The sequence below is a fragment of the Fundulus heteroclitus genome, chromosome 9 (assembly GCF_011125445.2).
Source record: "Fundulus heteroclitus isolate FHET01 chromosome 9, MU-UCD_Fhet_4.1, whole genome shotgun sequence".
NCBI lineage: Eukaryota > Metazoa > Chordata > Actinopteri > Cyprinodontiformes > Fundulidae > Fundulus > Fundulus heteroclitus.
The window spans coordinates 31654212-31673479 of record NC_046369.1 but is presented as its reverse complement, the minus strand read 5'-3'; the positions used below and the strand labels follow the sequence as shown (position 1 = coordinate 31673479).

Sequence of the window (19268 nt, the reverse complement as noted above, 5' to 3'; positions counted from 1 at the left end):
TCTTTATTGAAAAACAAACTCGTGATGATTTTTTTTTAAATTTTATTTATTTTTTTCAAAACATGATAAACTGTTATTTCTCACCCAAAGCAACAAGTCTGCAAACTGCTCCAAACTGTTTCAGCATCATCAATACTGCTGCAGAGCAGGGCACAGAAATCCAAAGCAAAGGTTCAACTTTTTATAATATATTGCACAAAATTCAAACCACTCCATCGAGCTTCCACTTTCAACTCTCTTAGCTTGTCAAGAAGTTAGCATTTTACAGCTCCTTGCAAAAGTATTCCCGCCGGCTGAGCCTTCCACTTCCTGTCATGTCCCGACCACAAACCTCCATGTATCTTACTGGGATTCTATTTGATAGACTTGTCCTGAGGCACAGTAGCAGATAATTGTGAAGCGGAAGGAAAACAATAGATGATATTGATTTTCCAAATACAAATCTCAAATAAAGTCCAGTACCAACAAGTCAGCTTCAGATGTCATTGAAGCAGTAATTAGAGCCAGCTAGGAGTGCACTTGGCAAGTCTAGACTTTATGTGCTGTTCGCAGAGTGCCACAAGGACACAGTTAACATGAGGAAGCAGGCGATCTGGTCAGATGAGACCTAAAGTGAACTTTTTGGTCTATATGCAAAATGCAGTTTCTGGCAAAAAAAAAAAAAGCAACAATAACAACACTGCATATACCGGTGAAAATCTTTTGTTCACAGCCTAATCTAACAGAGAATCTCTATCCAATCTGACTGAGCTTGAGCTGTTTTGCAAAGAAGAACGGGCAAAAGATTCAGTCTCACGCTGGTGGAAACAAACCCCGTGAAGGCACACAGCTGTACTTGTAGTGAACAGCAGTTCTACTAGGTATTGCTAAGGTATTTCAAACTATCCCATAAAGTCCTAACGAGGTCCATTAAGGTTTGCAGTTGTAAGGTGATAAGTGTGAAAAGTTCAACTGGTATGAATACTTTTGCAAGGCGCTTCATCCGCACCGTAGCTTAGCGCACGCTCTCACTGTTTTACAATTTGGCTTTGTTTGCAGTAGAAAAGCTCTGCAATCCAGGTACGATATAAATTACAGTCCATCCCTTTAAATCCGTTGGCACGTGCATCAAAAACAGCTGAACGGGTGCAGAAAGAGAAGTTCTCTCACTGAGCACTACAGAGGACAACAACAGCCTGTCTTACATAATGGCGGCGAGCTCGGCTTCTGCACATTGTTTAAGTAGCACTATTGTCATAATTATCACGTCTCAATGAAGCCGGTCAAAACTTTTAAGACAAACCCTTTTGTGAATTAACGTCTGATGACGCAGAAAATAAATACTGCAGTTTCTGATTGCCACAAACGAGCAGGGTAAACCGTGGCATCACCCTTCATCGTGAAGCATTGTTTAGAATAGTTTTTGTGAATTTAGCATAGAGGTGGACAAATCTAAGAATAAAACGCCACGTTCGTTTTTTTTTAACCGTCTACAGTAATATCTTTGGGCGGAGGGCGATGATTTGTAACAGTGCAGACACAGCTCTCCTCAGCTGTCTGGTAAACTCAGTTTTCGGCGTCGGACCAAAACCAGGTTGGTTGGGCTTTCCGTGCGGACCGACCGGTTGGGCCAGGCGGGGCTAGTGAGGTCTCCCGCACGGGTTGTCTGAGATCTGGCAGCCCATGTTCGGAAACTTCACCAGAACGCGGAACAACGTCCCGTCTTCGCACATGCAGAGCTTGTACCTCTCCAGGCCGTCGTTGAAGGTCACGTCTGTGGAGCTGGGAATGCGTGTAGCGTTGAACATGACCGACCCATTGAGCACGATACTGTTCTCCTGCAAAGAGAAGAGCATCATCGGGATCCGCTTGTCAAGACCCTGCAGTATTAGGCTTTATACAGTGACCGGAAACGGGTTCCTTACGCTTATTATGGCCATAAATATTCATTTCAGAATCAGATCTTATTTGCCAAAGTTTGTGGGTATAAACAAGGAACTGGACTTCAGATTCAGGCTTTGAAATTGTTTCTTTTTTATTGTTCATTAATGCGTTTTGTAAACACACAATTTTTTTGGCATAATTGTGGCATCTCAACAGATTTAGTACTTAATTTAAATTAGTTAGGTGACTTTAAAGATCCATGGTCCCTGATTTCAAGCATAATCCACAAATCAATAGTATATGTAAGGTCAGAGCGTTCCAAAAACCTGATATTAGCCGAGTCTATTCATTCCAGCAGCTGTTCTGATGTTCTTTAAGCACTGCTCTGTTGCTGTGCCCAGGCTTTAACCGTCTGACCCCGCCCTCCTCAGATGTAAGAAATTGTATAAAACAGCCAACAGCAGTGGAGGAAGTGTCACCGCTGTCATAAAGTGGACACAGCTGGAACACCGGTGTGACTGCGCACAGTAATTTCACTTTGACATGGACTGACGGGGCGGCAACCAAAAACGCGGCTCCAAAATTGACACCCTCAAACTCGACTGCAGAAAAGCTTCCATGGTGAGCTGAGACAAAAGATCGAACCGCTTTAGGACAACAAGATTCAGAGCAGTCAAGATAACACTATTCTATTTTTACATCAAGCTAACGGCTAGATGGTTGAAACTTGGACACAGGCAGGAGTTCCAACAGTATAATGTTCCCAAACACGTGTTGAGCTGGTTTCGGACCGGAGAAAGCTGGCTAACATTAGGCTTTTGGAAAGGTTGGACCTAAATTTTTACGGGAAATTGGTTGATTATGCTTAAAAGGCCAGTCTGTGCCAGCAAACCAACAAACTTAACTGATCTCAGATATTTCTGATCGCAAGAGTGATCTGCTAGAAGCGTGTTGATACCTGCTAATACCAGATTTAGAACAAAATATTAATTAGGGTATATATGTCTGCGCTTGAGCTTGTGTGCATAATTTGGACGGCGTTCATTCACAGCGAAACCAAGGCTGTGCATCCGGTGGTTGTTTCTTTACATCTATTGAAGATGCGTGTTGTGGTCTGGCGTTCTGTTAACTGTGACATCATCCAAGGAAGACAGATCATCCGCTATTACCATCTAATGTAGAACAGATTACTGGATCACTGTGTGCTTCTGTGCTTTTTGTGTCTCTGCTCTGTCTTCTCTAACCCCCAGTCGGTCGAGACAGATGAGCGTTCATACTGAGCCTAGTTCTGGTTCTGCTGGAGGTTTTCCCTCCCTGTTAAAGGGGAGTTTTCCTCTCCACTGTCGCTTCATGCTTGCTCAGTATGAGGGATTGCTGCAAAGCCATCAACAATGCAGACGACTCTCCTTGTGGCTCTACTCTCTTTCAGGAGGAGTGAATGCTGCTTGTCGGGACTTTGATGCAACCAGCTGGGTTTCCTTAGATAGGACTTTTTTTGACTTTGGAATTTGACTTTGGAAAGTGCCTTGAGATGACATGTTTCATGAATTGGCGCTATATGAATAAAATTGAATTGTCATCCTCCCACTGTGAAAAAAGAGCTGCTGAAATGAATCACCGCAAGCCCAGCATGAAGGTGAAATTCATGGCCCAGATGAGGGTATGTGAGCTTCTAAGCAGTGTATAAGTCATTATGTGTCATACTTACAGCCCTGAGCTCGATGTCCCCGCCCATTTTAAACTCTACGGTGCGGCCCATGATGTTCACGCCCTCATTGCCGCGAATGATGGCCTTGCTGTCTCCCTTGATGTTCAGATCAGACGCTGCGCTGCTGGTGATCTGAAAATCAAAATCAAAATATGTCACTGACAGATAAGTGGTTTCCTCATGTTAACATGAGTTTGCATAGGCTCTGCCAGGGGGGAAAAACAACTAAATGCATCAGGACAACAGGTGCATCCTCTCATTTTTCCCTCACTAATTTGGATAACAGCTGTCAACTTTTGCAAGAAATTAAATTTTTTCACCCGTTAACAATTACATGACTTGCAAAATGTTGACGATCTTCTATTTTTCTTTTGCTACAGGTGAGACGGCTGGTATCTGCTGTAAGACAGCATGCTTCCGACATGTACCCTCGCGCTCTTTTGCCTTTGATCGGACTTATTGGGGACTATTCGTGTCTGGAAACATGGTTTCCCATTTCTGCCACTGGCTGCAATAACAGCAGCACCTGCTGCACAGGCTGGCAAACCCACCCATTACTGATGTAATTAGCGATGAATCACATTTTTACAGAGCACTGTCAGAAGACAGGCCGGCATCCTACACACCCTTTCAGTGGACGCCTTTTTCACGCTGAGGACTTTGACCCCTTTGGGCAGGTGGAACTCGTGGTTTTCAAAGTCTGTGCTGAAGAACGTTGACTGCGTGCGAGGGTCCGTGAAGGATATGCCCACGTCGCTGACGACAGACGTCTTGTCCTTTTCCACACTCAGCTTAGTGTTGCCTTGCTGGAACACGACCTGTTAACGACACGATGACAGAGAGGAGAAGAAGCTCTAGCGCGGTTTTCCAGACGCTGTCGTCCCCCCTTGGGAAAACTCAAGAGCGTGTAATCTGTTTCTCACCGGATTGTTGTTACCCACGATGACCAGGTCCTGGTCCTTGCGGCCTCCCACCGTGCTCTTGTGCAAAGGGTGGACGACTCCCATGTCGGCTTTCTGCTTGAAGCGCAGCAGGCCGCTCTCGTGGAACTCCATGCTGTCGCAGCCGTTCGGGCCGATCCGGATCACCGTCCATATCACCAGCGTGATCTGAGGGACAGCGGAGTTGCATCAGGCTTCGGACATACTAAGGCTGTGTAAGGCAGTCGGCGACAGAGAACAAGCATTAAACCAAATCCCATATTTTCCTAACATGACGAGCCAGATGAATTTCGTTCCGCTTAGCTCCACCTAGCTTCACTCACATCCATCTGGGACATCTCCCATAGAGAGTGATTTCTTCAACCAATTTTATTGTCCAGCCAATCAGGACGCAGCGCTGTAGTTTCATAGATGTGACGTAGTGGAGAAGCGACCGTAACGTGAGACTGTTTTGATTCAGATAGCAATGGCGGCTCGCATCGAGGAAGCAAGCGTTAGCATTGATGCTGCTATTTCTTCCGTGTTGTCCAATCTATCTGATATTGTTTCATTAAAAGAACATCAGAGAACGCCTCTGAAGGCTTTTGTTGGTGGAAACCATGTTTTCGCCCTTCTCCCGACCGGATTTGGCAAGTTTTGTTTTTTCCTGCCTCGCTCTCATCAGTGTCACGGGTTAGCTTCAGTGTGAGAGGATGAAATAGCACGTTGATAAAGATGACAGACAAGTGGCTTATCCAATCATATGCAAGGATTTTTGATAAGGCCCAGCCTTCTGAAACGCCGTTCCTATGGATCAGTCCCAGATGGATGAGTGGAGCTAGGCGGAGCGAAATTCATTTGGCTAGTGTCAGGTTAATGTTTTCCCACTACCAGCACCAAACCTCACTGTATTTTGGAGGGATTTTTATAAAAGAGAGTTTAAAATAGTTCATATGAGCAAAGTGAAAGGAAACGTTGCAACGAGTTTCCCCCTCCCTCTGACTCCCCCTTAAGCAGTGTCCTAAGCTTTGAACGTCTCACGGAGCGCTGTTTAGTCCACCATCTGACAATGGGAAGGTCATGGCACATCTACAAACATGCCAATATGTGCCCATCAACCTGGGGAAACGTGACCGTTAAATCAGAGACGCGGCCAAGAGGCCTGGCAGACACTCTGGAGGAGCTGCAGAGATCATGGCCTCGGCTGCGGGAATCTGCCGACAGGACAGCTATTAGTCAAGCCCAAAAGCCAGCGCTGAACGAAAAACTTCAAAAGTGCCGTTTGGCACGAGCTATGAGGAGGACACGGCAATCATCTGGAAGGAGGGGCTCTGGTAGGATGGGACCAGCGGGGTTAATATCTTTGCATGGCATCTGAATCAGGCTGAGAGACTTACAATGAGATTAATCAAGGCGAGAAGGAAGAGGAGCACAATGATGCACACAGCCATGTTCCCCTTGCGTCCCCTCAGCCCCGTCTTATGAAGACGCTCTTCTTCTATGGGTACATAGCCCGCTTTGAAGTTGCTGTTGTGCTCCTTGTTGACGCTGCGCCTCTCTATGGCCTTCTCCCGCATGGACTTCTTCACAGGGCCGTTGGAGCTCTCCTGCAGGGAAGCAGTGGAGAAACGCACAGTGAACTGCAGTATCTGCTACAGCCAATCAGCGACTCATCCAAATTACGCAGGTCACGGAGATATCCTTTGCTTTAAAACCTCATTTTAACAAGTCTGAACAGACAAGACATGTTGATGTTGATTTATTCGTGTTTTGCACAACCAGGATACATAAAATAAGCTTTCTTAATGGCGGAAGTTTAGTTTAAAAGCCCATTTAGTCTGAATGGCCAGGCTCAGAGACAGCCTGTCTGTTGTCATGACTAAAAATAAACTACACTCCCGTTCAGCGACGAGACACAGCCCTTTCTTTCACAAACATGCAGCCTGCGTCCCGTTTTAACAGCAAAAACAACGTCGTTTCCAAACAGCCGGTCGAAAATAATAACACAAAACTAATTTAATGCCCTAAAAACATCGACGCGGAGGCCAGCATTCGTTTTGGCCGCACTGATATTTCCACCGACAGCAGGGGCAAAACGCTCCAATAAACTGCTTAGAGCGGAACATTATTGCAATAAGAGCGATTCCCGCGGAACTCTCCCAACAAGCTGTGAGAATAAGAGCAGATCGAGGACATAACGGACCTCCTCGGACGCCATGTTGACCCTCCCTCCTGTGCGCCGCTGCTGCTGCTGCTGCTGGTGGCAGAGCCGAGGACGGACCAACCTTCGCTGACGAAGGTGGATGATAGGTCCGCGCTGAGCTGCGGACAGGCGGATAATTCCCCTGTAATGTTTTAAATAGAAACTCTGTGAAGAGCCTAACCAAAGACAACACGCACTGCTTTCCTATTAGCCCATTTACGCGTCGCTGACGCGTTTGCGCCGAATATAAAAGATGGTCTGCTCCATGCTGAGGCAGCCAATGGCAGCAGGATGGTCCCACACGGAAAACTCCGCCATTCATGTTTTCCACAGGAAAACTAAAACTGTCTCCATAACTTTATATATATATATATATATATATATATATATATATATATATATATATATATATATATATATATATATATATATATATATATATATAGATAGATATAGATATAGATATAGATAGATAGATAGATAGATAGATAGATAGATAGATAGATAGATAGATAGATAGATAGATAGATATTGATCCGGTGTTCATTTACACTACTACTACTACTACTACTACTACTACTACTACTACTACTACTACTACTACTAATAATAATAATAATAATAAAGGTTAAAGTGTGTTTGCATCAGTATTTCACCTGTAGGCCTAGTGTCTGTATTGCCCCATGAACACTACCTGTAGGCTTTTCACACCTCTAAGTTTTCGGCATTATTATTATAATTAATAATGATAAATATGCATGATGTTATTATTATTATTATTATTATTATTATTATTATTATTATTTTTATTATTATTATTATTATTATTGTTACTATTATTATTATTATTAATATTATTATTATTATTATTATTATTATTATTATTATTATTATTATTATTATTATTATTATTATTATTATACTTTAACCTTTATTATTATTAATATTATTATCATCATTAGTAGTAGCAGTAGTGGTAGTAGTAGTAGTAGTAGTATCATTATCATAATGATCATTATTGGTTATTTTATTTTGTTAGTCAGTTAATTATAATTGTATTACTTACATATTATTAGTAAGTTAGTTAGTTAGTTAGTTAGTTAGTTAGTTAGTTAGTTAGTTAGTTAGTTAGTTAGTTAGTTAGTTAGTTAAAAATCACTCTTGATGCGCCTGGCGTTGTGAACGCAGAAATAGGGGTTTCGTCGTGTCCATTTAATTGTGTTCATTAAGTCTTAATGAGGGGAAGTATAATCGGATTGGATCCAGTGCTGGCACATAGATCTACATCAGACGGACATATCTGCCACCCTGTTTCATGTTTCCTCGGGTTTACTCTTCAGCCGTCTGGTTTCGTTTGACAGCATGACGTCACGGAGACGCAGCACCCGCAGAAGAGCGCAGCTGAGGCCGCGTCGTCCGCCAGGAGTGTTTACGCAGCAGCTCCGTGCGTGTACTTCTGTTCTGTCCTCGCTTGGTTGCCACAGGCGCTGGTCGGCATCTGTTTGGCAGGAGGCGAAAGCTGTAGGAATTTCTACTACAGCGGATCAAGCTTCCTCCCCGCTCCTCCTCCTTCAAATCTTCAGACCTCCTGGGATTAGTTGGTTCATTTGGACGGACATGGCCGATACTTTAAGGAGATTGACCCACACATCTTCATTCACCGTCTTACAGGACAAACTTGAGAGCTGGCACAGAGACTACCATGTAAGTTCATCAATAAGTCACGATCGACCTAAATCTGACCACAGCACTTCGGGTGCTCTTACCTGGCCTGCATATTGATTTCACTTATTCCACTTTTATTTATTAGTTGTGTGCTCTTTTTGCACATTTAATCAAACTGACAAGAGGCCTAAAATACCGCCATCTCCCAGTGATACATGTTAATTCTGTCGAAGAGAAGATGTGTTGATTAATTATGTTTAGAATTTGTAATTTGAGTTAGGGAGAGGGTTCTTAAAGTGAATTGCATTTTTTAATATCGCAGTAAAGGAATTACTTTATTTATTAACAGTGATTTCTCTGTAGAGTTTGGTTGCCGTGGACGCTGATCGCCATGGCAACGGCCGGGCCGTTCCAAAGATGTTTTCTTTGTTGAGATGCTTCCTCTCCCGTTTGTTTCCTGTAGGAATACGACAAGAACAGCAGATAGTCTGTGGCACAAGTGTTTGGGATTTAGGAGGTTTCTATTTGCCCATGTAGGCCTACCTTACACAGAGAGAGAGCAAAAATAATAAAATAAATAACATAAATAAATAAATAAAGTGGGAATCCTCTTCCAAGAAAGCTTAAACGTGGTAAATAATGGCTTTTATGGCGTTTCCAACAATGGGACGTGAACTGCCTTTCTTGCTGTTCATTTCATTAGCATTCTAAATATATCTGTTCAACATGTTCCAGTATAATAAAATATGAAGAACAACAAAGGAAACTTAGTCAGTTCAGCCTTTTACGAGCAACACGTGTGTAAAGTAAGTAGTGAACAGGTCAACTTTTTTTTATAGTTTAAATATTTCAAATAGGGACATTGACATGATGATGGAAGCCAACCCAAGTGATCCACACATAAAAAGACATCGAAACAAATGATGTTATGAGAAAAACTTTGAATGACTCTCAGAATAAATATTGAACATATTTATTTATGAAATAACTTGTGGCAAAGCCTTTGTTGGTAACGACAACTTTAAGATGTCTAAACTATATTGTTTAATGTATGTGTTACTCAGGTTTTGACCCATTCTTCCACATAAACTATATAATATAATCTTAAAGGTTGTTGGCCCTTTCTGTAAGCTTTGATCGTCAGTCCTTTACATAGATTTCACTTGATTACAAGTTAGCTGATAGACTGGACCATTCTAACAGTTTTACTTAAACAGAAATCGGAAACCAGTCAAGAGCTTATTTACATATGTGTTTGCTCGGGACTATCGTCTTTCATGGAAAGCCATGCTCCTTTTATCTTCAGGTTCTTACCATGATCTTTCCCTTCCTGCAACTTTTCCTTTGGGATGGTGTTTTTGCTCTGACGTGCAAAACCATTCTTCCTCCAAACATGGTGTCTTATTTTTTTCAATAATAAGATTTATTTATTTATTTATTTATTTTTTTGCTTTCTTTGCTTTCATTAATCTTTCCAATAAGTGCAACACTTTGGTGACGAGAAACGTTTAAATGCTATCAGTTAATATTAAGGCAGCTAATAAGGACTTGCACACCAGAAATGTTGTCTACACCCTGTCGGATTTCAGCTGGTTTCTTGGCTTTTTATACCTTTTTGAACATCCTATTCTTCCTGTTTTCAATACTAAGCAAGATGATGTGTGGGGGATCCTACAACTAAAAGATTCCTAAACCATTAGATGGCTTACTAAGATGCCACAATCTGTTACACCTTACAAGCAAAAAAAGGCTACAGTTTAAATTAAACATCTTAAATTTAGCCACTTGGGTAAGCTAAACTGAGAATTCAACTATAATGCAAAGAAAACAACCCTCTGTCAATAAATAAAACAGATTTTGACTTTTTACATAAAACATTTTTGCTTTAAAAAGCAAAATACTACAAACCTGCATCAATTTCAAAGTGCAACAATGAAGACAAACCAACACTAAAAACGATGCTTATTCAACAGCACAGACTCAAATGAGCATAACACCCGATATAATAAACAAAGAAATAATACCAGTTTATTCACAGATAAGAGTCGGTGATTGGGCCTCAAAATGTCTGCTCCCTGGCTTTTTTACTTAAAAAGTCATTAGTGACTTGTCCATCTCATGGTTGATGCTGATTATTGCAGGAGCAGGGGGGCGATCCTGTCCCATGGGGGACCACAGGTAGGTCTTGATGAGCTTCACCTTCGAGAAGATCCTCTCTCTGTAAATGTTTTTCGTGGATGAACCTCTTTTTTTGGATGCACAATTCCTGATCGTCCAGTCTGATAGGCTCTTCTGGGGCTTCATAGGCAAACTGTTTTTTTTTGTGTGTTCCTTGGTCTTTTCTCTTTAAGTACAGCTTCCTCATTCATTTTCTCACATAAGTCAGCGGAGTCCTGAGCTGAAGCGAAGCCAGTTTCTCTGGAGTTAAAGAAGTTTTTGCCTTAGTGAGGTTGTCAGCGGTCACATCAAGACTTATTGGCATACTGCAGGAGCTTGCTGCCATGGTTCACATGGTTTACAATGTCATTCCATACCGCTGTGCTAATAAGAAACTGGTATGACCCCACTTTTTGTACCAGACCTTGGGCTTCAAGCTTGGTTGGAGGATCTGTCACTTTTTCCACCACCAATAATGCCTCCCCTATACGAGAGGCCTGCTGTTTCATTATGTTAACATGGCTGTCCCACAAGGCTTGAGTTGAACAGTGAGGCTTTCCCTTAGGATTGCCCATTTTTGTGGGGCTCCTGAAAGAAGGCTGCACCATTTCTGTACATTGCTAAAGTAGCTGATGGCATCTATTGAAGCATTTGCTGCATCAGCCAGTACATGAGACAGCTTCAGATAAAGACAGGACATTCATTCTCCTTAGATGAGGCTGAACATGCAGCTTTGGTGCCCCCTGGTGGGGGCCACAAGCAAACACCTCTGCTTTTTATTCCCATTACCCATCCAGTTTGTTTTTGATTTCTTTGTGTGGATAGCTTGGGTTGTTACCAATACCCAATGCAAATTAATTTTAACTCAAATACTAGAAATATATTTACTGAAAAAAAAGTCAACATGTTTAATACTAATTTTGACCTTCTTTTAACAGACCCGCTTAAATTTATTAAGCAGACTGCATTTATTATTTGCCAAAATGTCTGCCAACGCGGGAGAAAAACAAACAAACAAAAAACATTAAAAGAACAAATCACTCATAAGCAGTCCAATAACTTTTAAAAATATTAAGAGATATTTTGATGGAGATTTGGATGCAACAAGCTTGGAACATACAGGCGTGTTAATGAGGATATTTCTTTTCCGTGTGTGTTGGTTGTTTAGTAGAGTGTGAGAACTCAATCTAAAGAGTCCATTTCCTAAATCATTTTGGTCAAACTGCCTGCGGTGAAATAAGGCAACAGCTGATGTGTGTTCTTTTCTAACTTCTAACTAAGGGCTTCTTAGTGCAATAGCATTATGTCTGTGCAAATTCTCAGTTATCCGGTCACCACAACAGCAAATGGGCTTAAATCTGAGGCAACTGGACTTTGACTAAATTTTTCTGAAAATGTTTCGACAACTGTCACTGTCACTGTCACTATCCTGGGTCGTTTGAGGCTGTGGATTGGGACGGGTGGGTCATTAATTAGCATCTGACCTGTAATGCGTCTAGGAGGGTGGCCTTAAAAGCAGCAGCGCTCCAACTGCAGGACGCTCTAGTGTGAGTCGCCTGAACTGACAAAAACCTCGGGAAAGGTGTAGAAACGCTTTCAGAAAACCTGATCGGATGTCCGTTTGCCTCAGATTTAAGCCTGCTTGCTGTTACAGTAGCATTAGTTTCAACTGTTCTGTCCTTTTCTTTCTGTCATCTTCTTCAGCAGTGCCACAGTTAATGAGTCAGCCACTTCCTAAAGAAAATGTGTGTTTTCTTCAGCTTCAGTAAAGTTAATGTTAAGCTGTTATTGTCATCTGCTGTCTTCAGAGTTTCCTACTTCCTGTGGCTATTTAATTCAGTTTAATTCATTGAATTAATTTATACAAGCTGACGCACAACAAATAACGTCCCAAGGCAGTTTACAGGAACAACAGACCCAATTTCTATACAGAAATATATATTTTAAAATAAAGACTAAGTGTGGGGCTGCTAAGCGGGTCAGAAAATGGATGGATGGATGGACTAAAGGTGGGTTCTTAGGCATATTAAACGGACTCTCCAGCATAACACCTGAAGTGTTAAAGTTTGTCTGTATCCAGGTGTTTTCCTGTGACCAGAATCTGGACAGATGTTGTGAGCTGATTGAACTCACTGCCAGGATCCAAGGCCAGCTGTTTGCCATCCTAAACCGCGCTGCAGCTGAGGGTGAGCTCCACATCGGCTGCTCGAGAAGCGCATTTCTCAAAAACGTCAAACCTCGTCTTTGAAAGACGACCTTAACATCTTTTGTCACGAACCAGGCGGTCACTATGCTGGCGCTGACACTCTCAAAACGCGCCTCCTGCCTTGGCTTGGAAACTGTTTCTCCGTTTGGAGGCCCTCTGTCACAGACGACAGCGATCTGCAGCTCCTCCAGGTCTCACCACTGGTCATCCACGCTGCTTTCATGCCGTTTAATGATACCATCGTAAAGTCGTCCCTGTGATCCACCGCTTTATCGTGGCTCTGCGGTAGCATCGATGACTTGCCTTTTGTCACCATCAGGATTCAGCAGAGAAGGACAGAAAGATCAGGGAGCTCTCTTTCTCCCATGAGAGCGACATGCAGAATATGGAGGCTCGGCTGAGCTCCACCCGCCTCCAGCTGGAGTCGGTCACCGCAGAGTGGGTCATATTATCTATCATACAGCTGATGTTTGAGAGGGCTTTTTGTTTTTTTTATTTTGTTTTTATTTTTTACCAGACTCATGGATGCTCAGAAGGAGCTGGACGACACAAAGAGCAAGTCGACGACCACCCTACTCGCCACCGAGGACGAAATCTTGCAGCTAAAAGCAGAGTGGGTGGTGTCGTTCAGCAGCATTACGCTACACCTGCTTTCCTATTCATACAAATGAACCTTGTGTTTTAGTTTGCGTTGTGCAAACGAGCAGGTGGAGATCTACAGGAGGAAGCTGGAGGCTCTGGGTGACTACGAGCGACAAATTCAGCTGTTGAAGGATGAAGTGTCTTATCTGAACTCCGAGAAGGCCATGCTGCAAGAGAGGTACAGCTACGGACATGCAAACATTGTACGCCATTCAGCGGTGTCCTGCATGCACTGCCTCGTATAAATGTTCACACCCATTGAGTTTTTGCACATTTGGACTTGTTACAGTCAGAAAACTCATATCCTTTCGTTGGCCCCTTAGGTGACAGACCAACACAAAGTAGTGTGTGAATGTAAGGACACCTTTATGTGCTTCACAACTGTGTTTCCCAGGTTAAGATCTGAAAGGTGTGGCATCTGCATGCTTTGTATAATCAGCCCTCCAGAGTCAGCACTTTGTAGGACCACATTTGGCTGCAATTAAAGCTGCAAGTCTTTTGGAGCACGTGTCTGCCAGATTTGCACACTTACAGTCGTGTTCAAAGAAAAAAGTTCAGGTTAAAAGTACCTTTTAAAAATAACAGCCTTTAAGCAGGTATTAGACATACTTTTAATTAACCTCATATTTCTATATATCATATGTTTTGATTGGTCTGATGAAATATTCTAGTCTTAAATGTTGTGCTTTCACTAGCTGTAAGCGGAAAGTTCATTGATATATATTACATAACAATATATATGTGGAAAATTATTATAATTAACAGAAATAAAGGTTTTAAAACGTCTGTGTGTAATTAAGTTGTATGTGTTTCACTTAGTCAATAGAGTTATTGTTATAAATAACATTTTCAATAATATTCAAATTTACTCCGAGTGACAGGCTGAAATATATGTCCATCCATCTTTTCTGAAAAGCTCAAGTTTAATCAGATTGGATGAAGAGAGTCAGGAAACATAAACTTTCAAGATATAACGTTGACTGTAAATAGCTCTGGACTTTGACTGGGCCATTCTAAGCAATTAATATGTTTTGAGCCCACCCGTGTAGCTCTGGGTGTTGTCCTGGGTTTAGGGCTGGATGATAATTCAAGAACAATATATATATATATCCATCCATCCATCCATTTTCCAAACCGCTTAATCCCTCATGGGGTCGCGGGGGGTGCCAGTGCCTATCTCCAGCGATATATATATATATATATATATATATATATATATATATATATATATATATATATATATATATATATATATATATATATATATAGATAGATAGATAGATAGATAGATAGATAGATAGATGTGTTTAAATTTTAAGACTAAATTAGCTAATGTGTTCAATGGCAAAAATACGACTCATAATGCAACATGTGATTCTATCTTGCACCTGAGGGTAAACAGTTGTAAATGTTTTCTGATTTCAGACTTTGTTCATTTAGGCACCTTGATAATGTTTAATTTGGATGGGTATATGGTCACACCACATCGATCGATTGACGCATATCGATGATAGAAAAAAGGGTCAATAAAAAGTTCAATAGAAGAACAGTTTTCCTTCCTTTTGCATTCAAGCCATGTATGTTAATACTACAGTAATTACATCCTCCTAACCAATCACAATCAGACCCAGGAACCAAGCTCAGAATCCATGTATTTCCCTTCTGCTTCCCAATCATTTGCGGCTTTGTGTTAGTCTATCACATAAAACCCCAATGAACCACACAAGACATTTGTGGTTGTCTGACAAATTGCTAAAAGGTTCAAGAGGTTTTGTTTTGCAAGGCACTGTAGGTGAAGCTGGTGTTTTTGTTTCCACCTCTCAGGTTGGTCAGAAGCCGCTCTCCGAGCCCTCTGCCCAGGCTCAGCCGATCATCCAGCCCGCTGAGGAGCGAGTCGCCCACCAGAGCCCAGCTCACCAACTCCTCGCGCCACGCTCGCCTCGTCTCACGTTTTGGGGATCTGTACGCCGTGGAGCGCCTGGAGGCACAGAGCCTGCTTCGACGCTACATCCCAGACTTGGAGATGGTCCAGAGAATTATCTTCATCGCGGCCATGGTGCAATACCTACATTGAATTTCAGCAAAGCATGTGCATGTAGACAAAAGGAGGAAAAGAAATAGGCAAACTTAGAGCACAGCAGCTAAACATCTTCTGCAACCTTCTTTGTTTTGCGCTCTTGTTTTTTGTCCAGTGTCGCTGTGTTTTACACCGCAGGAGCACTGTATGCATGTGTTTGTCTTGTCTGTTTTAGGAGTCCTTCCAACGAGCAAAGCTGGCCTACCGTCAGTTCAAGCTGCGAGTGAGAAAGACTTTGTCCGCTTCCCACTTTGGTCCAGAGAGTCTGGAGGACGCCGCCGTGGACTACATCGTCAGAAACCTGGACCTCTATGATGTTCAAAGCAGTGTCAACGTAAGTTAACGTCATCTCCTATGAACAAATACAGGATCTGTGTGTGTGCGTCTTTAGGTTATGTTATTGGGATAGTATATGATAGACAAACATAGAATAGTGCATACTTGTGAGGTGGTATCATTAGGGGCGTCTCTAGTGTGAAAATGTCCATTCTTCCCAGTATAACTGTAGCTCAGTCAGCTTGGATGGAGAGCATCTCTGAAGAGCGATTTTCAAGTCTTGACACAAATTCTCAATCAGATTTAGGTCTGGAGACTGATTGGGCCACAATAACACACAAACATTTGATCTAAATCACCTTAATCAGTGTTTCAAGCCTTCTGCATCCATATATAGCTGCATCCATCTTCCCATCAACTCTGAGTAGTTTCCCTGTCCCTGCTGAAGAGAAGCATCCCCACAGCACAATGCTGCCGCCATCCTGTTTCACCACAGGGATGATGGAAAATGTTATTTTCAGCCACACTTGGTGTTCTGCATGTCGGTAAAAAACAATATCAATAAATAAAATATGTTTTGTTCCCGTCTCACCACACCACCTTCTTGTCATACATGCCCCACATGGCTGGTGGCGACCTTTAAACAGGACATCCTATCATTTTCTTCTCAGCAGTTTTCCATAAATGCTAAATTTGCCGAGCGTGAGGCGGACAGACAAATAGTCGGAACAGATCCCCTGTGAATGAGGAAAGCATCACCACAGCATGATGCTGCCACCGAATATCAAAAATGACCTGGCTACTTCTCCTGCATGAAAACACTTGGCGCCACGTATTGCCGTGCTCATAGAACAGCTGTGTCTAAGCTGAGATTAAAATACACAAAGCTGGGCTGCATTTATTCATTAGATGACCTCTGAAGGGCTTGGTTTCACTGGATGTTATGTAGGGGGATCAGAGTAACGAAGGTGAAATACAAATGCACATCACAGCACTCCGAGTTTTAATTTGTAGAACACTGGGAACACCATGTAGTGGCAGAAATACCTTTAGGGCACTGCATCTTACCGTGTTTTCCTTTTCTCAGGACGTGATCAACGCTATGAACGTGAACCGCCTGATCTCCTACCCTCCAGATGTGGACTTCAGTCTCATCAGTCCCCTGATCAGAGAGACCTGCCGGGTGGCTTTTGCCATGCAGACACTGGATCCACCTCTTGACTTGGCCTTTGCCAGTGATGGCGAACTATACAACGACACCAAGTTAGTACCGTGTAGCTGTTCTGTTTGTAGTAACACTCTGCCTTATAAGAGTAGGGTGAGTCTGAGGGGTTAGTCTAGTCCAGGGGTGTCCATAGTGTGGCCTGAGGGCCATTTCTGGCCCTTGGACTAATTTACTGCAGCCCCCAACTGCAGTGCAGGAATGATTTGACCCACCAGCACAGGTTGATGCAGATGTAGACTTTTTTTTTTTATTGCGACAAAATTATTACAGACAAGTTCAAATCCAATTTAAAATGTAAGGTATAACACCCAATTATTTGTCTTTTACATTCTCTATAATTTCATAGATAATAGGATCACATCTAACCAATGACCTTTATTCAAATGCAGACTTTGGTGCACCAAATTACGCTTTAAATTAATCTAGTAAAGGAGGCCAAATACAGCAAGCGTCTGACCCAAATCCTGTTCTCACTGATGAAAACAGGGAACAATCTTTGCAATCAAGCCCAAAATAATCAGCAAACTGGGCGACCTTTCATTGAGGCAAATACGCAAAACACTTCGTAAGTGTTGTACCTACAATGATTTACATTTTACACAGTCATTTCCCACAGAAAATATGACTAATATTACATGTTCATATTTTGTCGGGCAGGTAAAAAAAAAATCCCTATGCAAAATTATTTATTTAGTTATTTTACTGGCCCTTGGGTAATTTTGACTTGACAACTTGGACCATGTGACAAAAAGTCAGACTCACCCTTACCCCATCCTACTGCAGTCCTTTTTTTTTTTCTACAGTAAGATGATCCAAAAAAAAAGGTTAAACAATAAAACAACCGGACTTCTATTCTGAAGCTGAAGACATTCGGTTGAAGTTGGTTTGTTTTATTTTTTTTGTAACCCTTTTTGGATTGATCATGACCTGCATGACTGAGAATCTTCACCAACATGCTGTATATGATGACCCAACCAGCAGATGTCTCCCTCAGCTCTCCCATCATCATGCAGACTCACATCTCCTGTCTCTGTTCCAGGTACCGTCGCAGCTTTGACTCTGAGTTCACTGCTCCTCTGGTCGGCTACCACGTGTGGCCTGCCTTGGTGGAAGGAAACACGGTAGTAGTCAAAGGCGAGGCTGTGACCAGAAGAGCAGCACCTGTAAGTTGCCTCTTAAGATGATGAAAACTGACGCAGAAGCGGCTCTGCAGAGCTATCCAGCATAAAGTGCTGCGTGTGTTCCTGTTTGTCTAGTGGAGCAGAAGCAGGAGCCGAAGTGCCAGCCCTGTACGCTCCCGGTCACTCAGCCCGTCTCGCAGTCTTGTAAGTCTTTATAACCTCTGAGAGTCCCACCCAGCAATGAGATCGTGGTCAAAGCTAAGAATGTTGTTGACAGAGATGTTTGCATGCTTTCTAATCACTCACACGCGTGGCTCACACACGGCTCCAAGGGTATGTTGTCTGAAATCCCAGTTTGATTGAGGTGAATCTGAGTGAATGTGCATTTGTAAATAGATACAGTTTTAATCAACACTTTTTTCTCTCTCTCTTTTTATAGAGATTTAACAGCAAAAGAAGCCTGTCTCCTGACCGCCTCACTGCCAGTCACCTGTAAGCGCTCGCCTCATTGGTCAGCGGTGATGTCCACCTGCGCTTCCTGCTTGTGAAATAAACTCTTAGGGATCGGCTTTGTTTATTTCTACGGTATGTTCTGTTCCGCTCCAACCACAGAAAGAGGCAGGATCTTACAGAAGGTTACTAACCGAGGGCTGTTTCTAGTTTACAAGGTGCAAATATAACCAGGCAGCTACTGCAGCTATATTTACTCTGGCACAGGTTCTTTTTACAGCATTCTGGGGTGCATCGAGAAACTCAATATGCTTTATTCAGACCAGGCCACGATATTATGGTCTGATACAGTTAAAATCATATCTATAAAGTCATCCTCTCTTTATTTGACACCAAAGCCTGTGAAAGGGCAGCTGAAGGATGTTACTCTTTGGTGCTAAAGTTATCAGTTCTGACCTCACATCCTGTAGTCCTTGAATATCTGATATTGCTTAACATGTCTGTTATCACAGGTTCCACATCTGCTTCTTCTTAAGAACAAGAAAATAATACTTTGTAAATCTAGAGTGGTGTTTAAAGGGCTTAATTAGATAAATGTAGTTTCCCTTCATTACAAGGCATATATATATATGCACATAAAACTAATGCTTAGTTTGGGCAGTAACTTCAATAATATAATTTTTTTTCTATCTAATATTATGTGAATTCTGCTGTGTTAAAAAGTGTTCTTATAATTACCCTTAGAGAATTTACTT

General features: G+C 42.2%; 2 protein-coding genes across 2 annotated transcripts; one reads left to right on the top strand and one right to left on the bottom strand.

Moving 5' to 3' along the window:
* Window positions 1–38: 38 nt before the first annotated feature.
* sgcb (sarcoglycan, beta (dystrophin-associated glycoprotein)) lies at window positions 39–6907 on the bottom strand. Its single transcript, XM_012851486.3, has 6 exons — window positions 6695–6907; window positions 5889–6098; window positions 4495–4680; window positions 4198–4389; window positions 3572–3703; window positions 39–1817 (listed from the first exon to the last, which is right to left on the bottom strand). The coding sequence occupies exons 1-6, from the start codon at window positions 6707–6709 to the stop codon at window positions 1620–1622; spliced, it is 933 nt and encodes a 310-aa protein (XP_012706940.1). The 5' UTR covers window positions 6710–6907; the 3' UTR covers window positions 39–1619.
* A 1180-nt stretch (window positions 6908–8087) lies between these two features.
* spata18 (spermatogenesis associated 18) lies at window positions 8088–18630 on the top strand. The gene is made up of 12 exons (XM_012851483.3): window positions 8088–8398; window positions 12597–12702; window positions 12798–12913; window positions 13042–13160; window positions 13240–13335; window positions 13408–13542; window positions 15189–15420; window positions 15617–15775; window positions 16805–16980; window positions 17982–18105; window positions 18199–18267; window positions 18503–18630. Exons 1-12 carry the CDS (start codon window positions 8312–8314, stop codon window positions 18557–18559), a joined length of 1476 nt encoding a protein of 491 aa, XP_012706937.3. The 5' UTR covers window positions 8088–8311; the 3' UTR covers window positions 18560–18630.
* The last annotated feature ends 638 nt before the right edge of the window (window positions 18631–19268 follow it).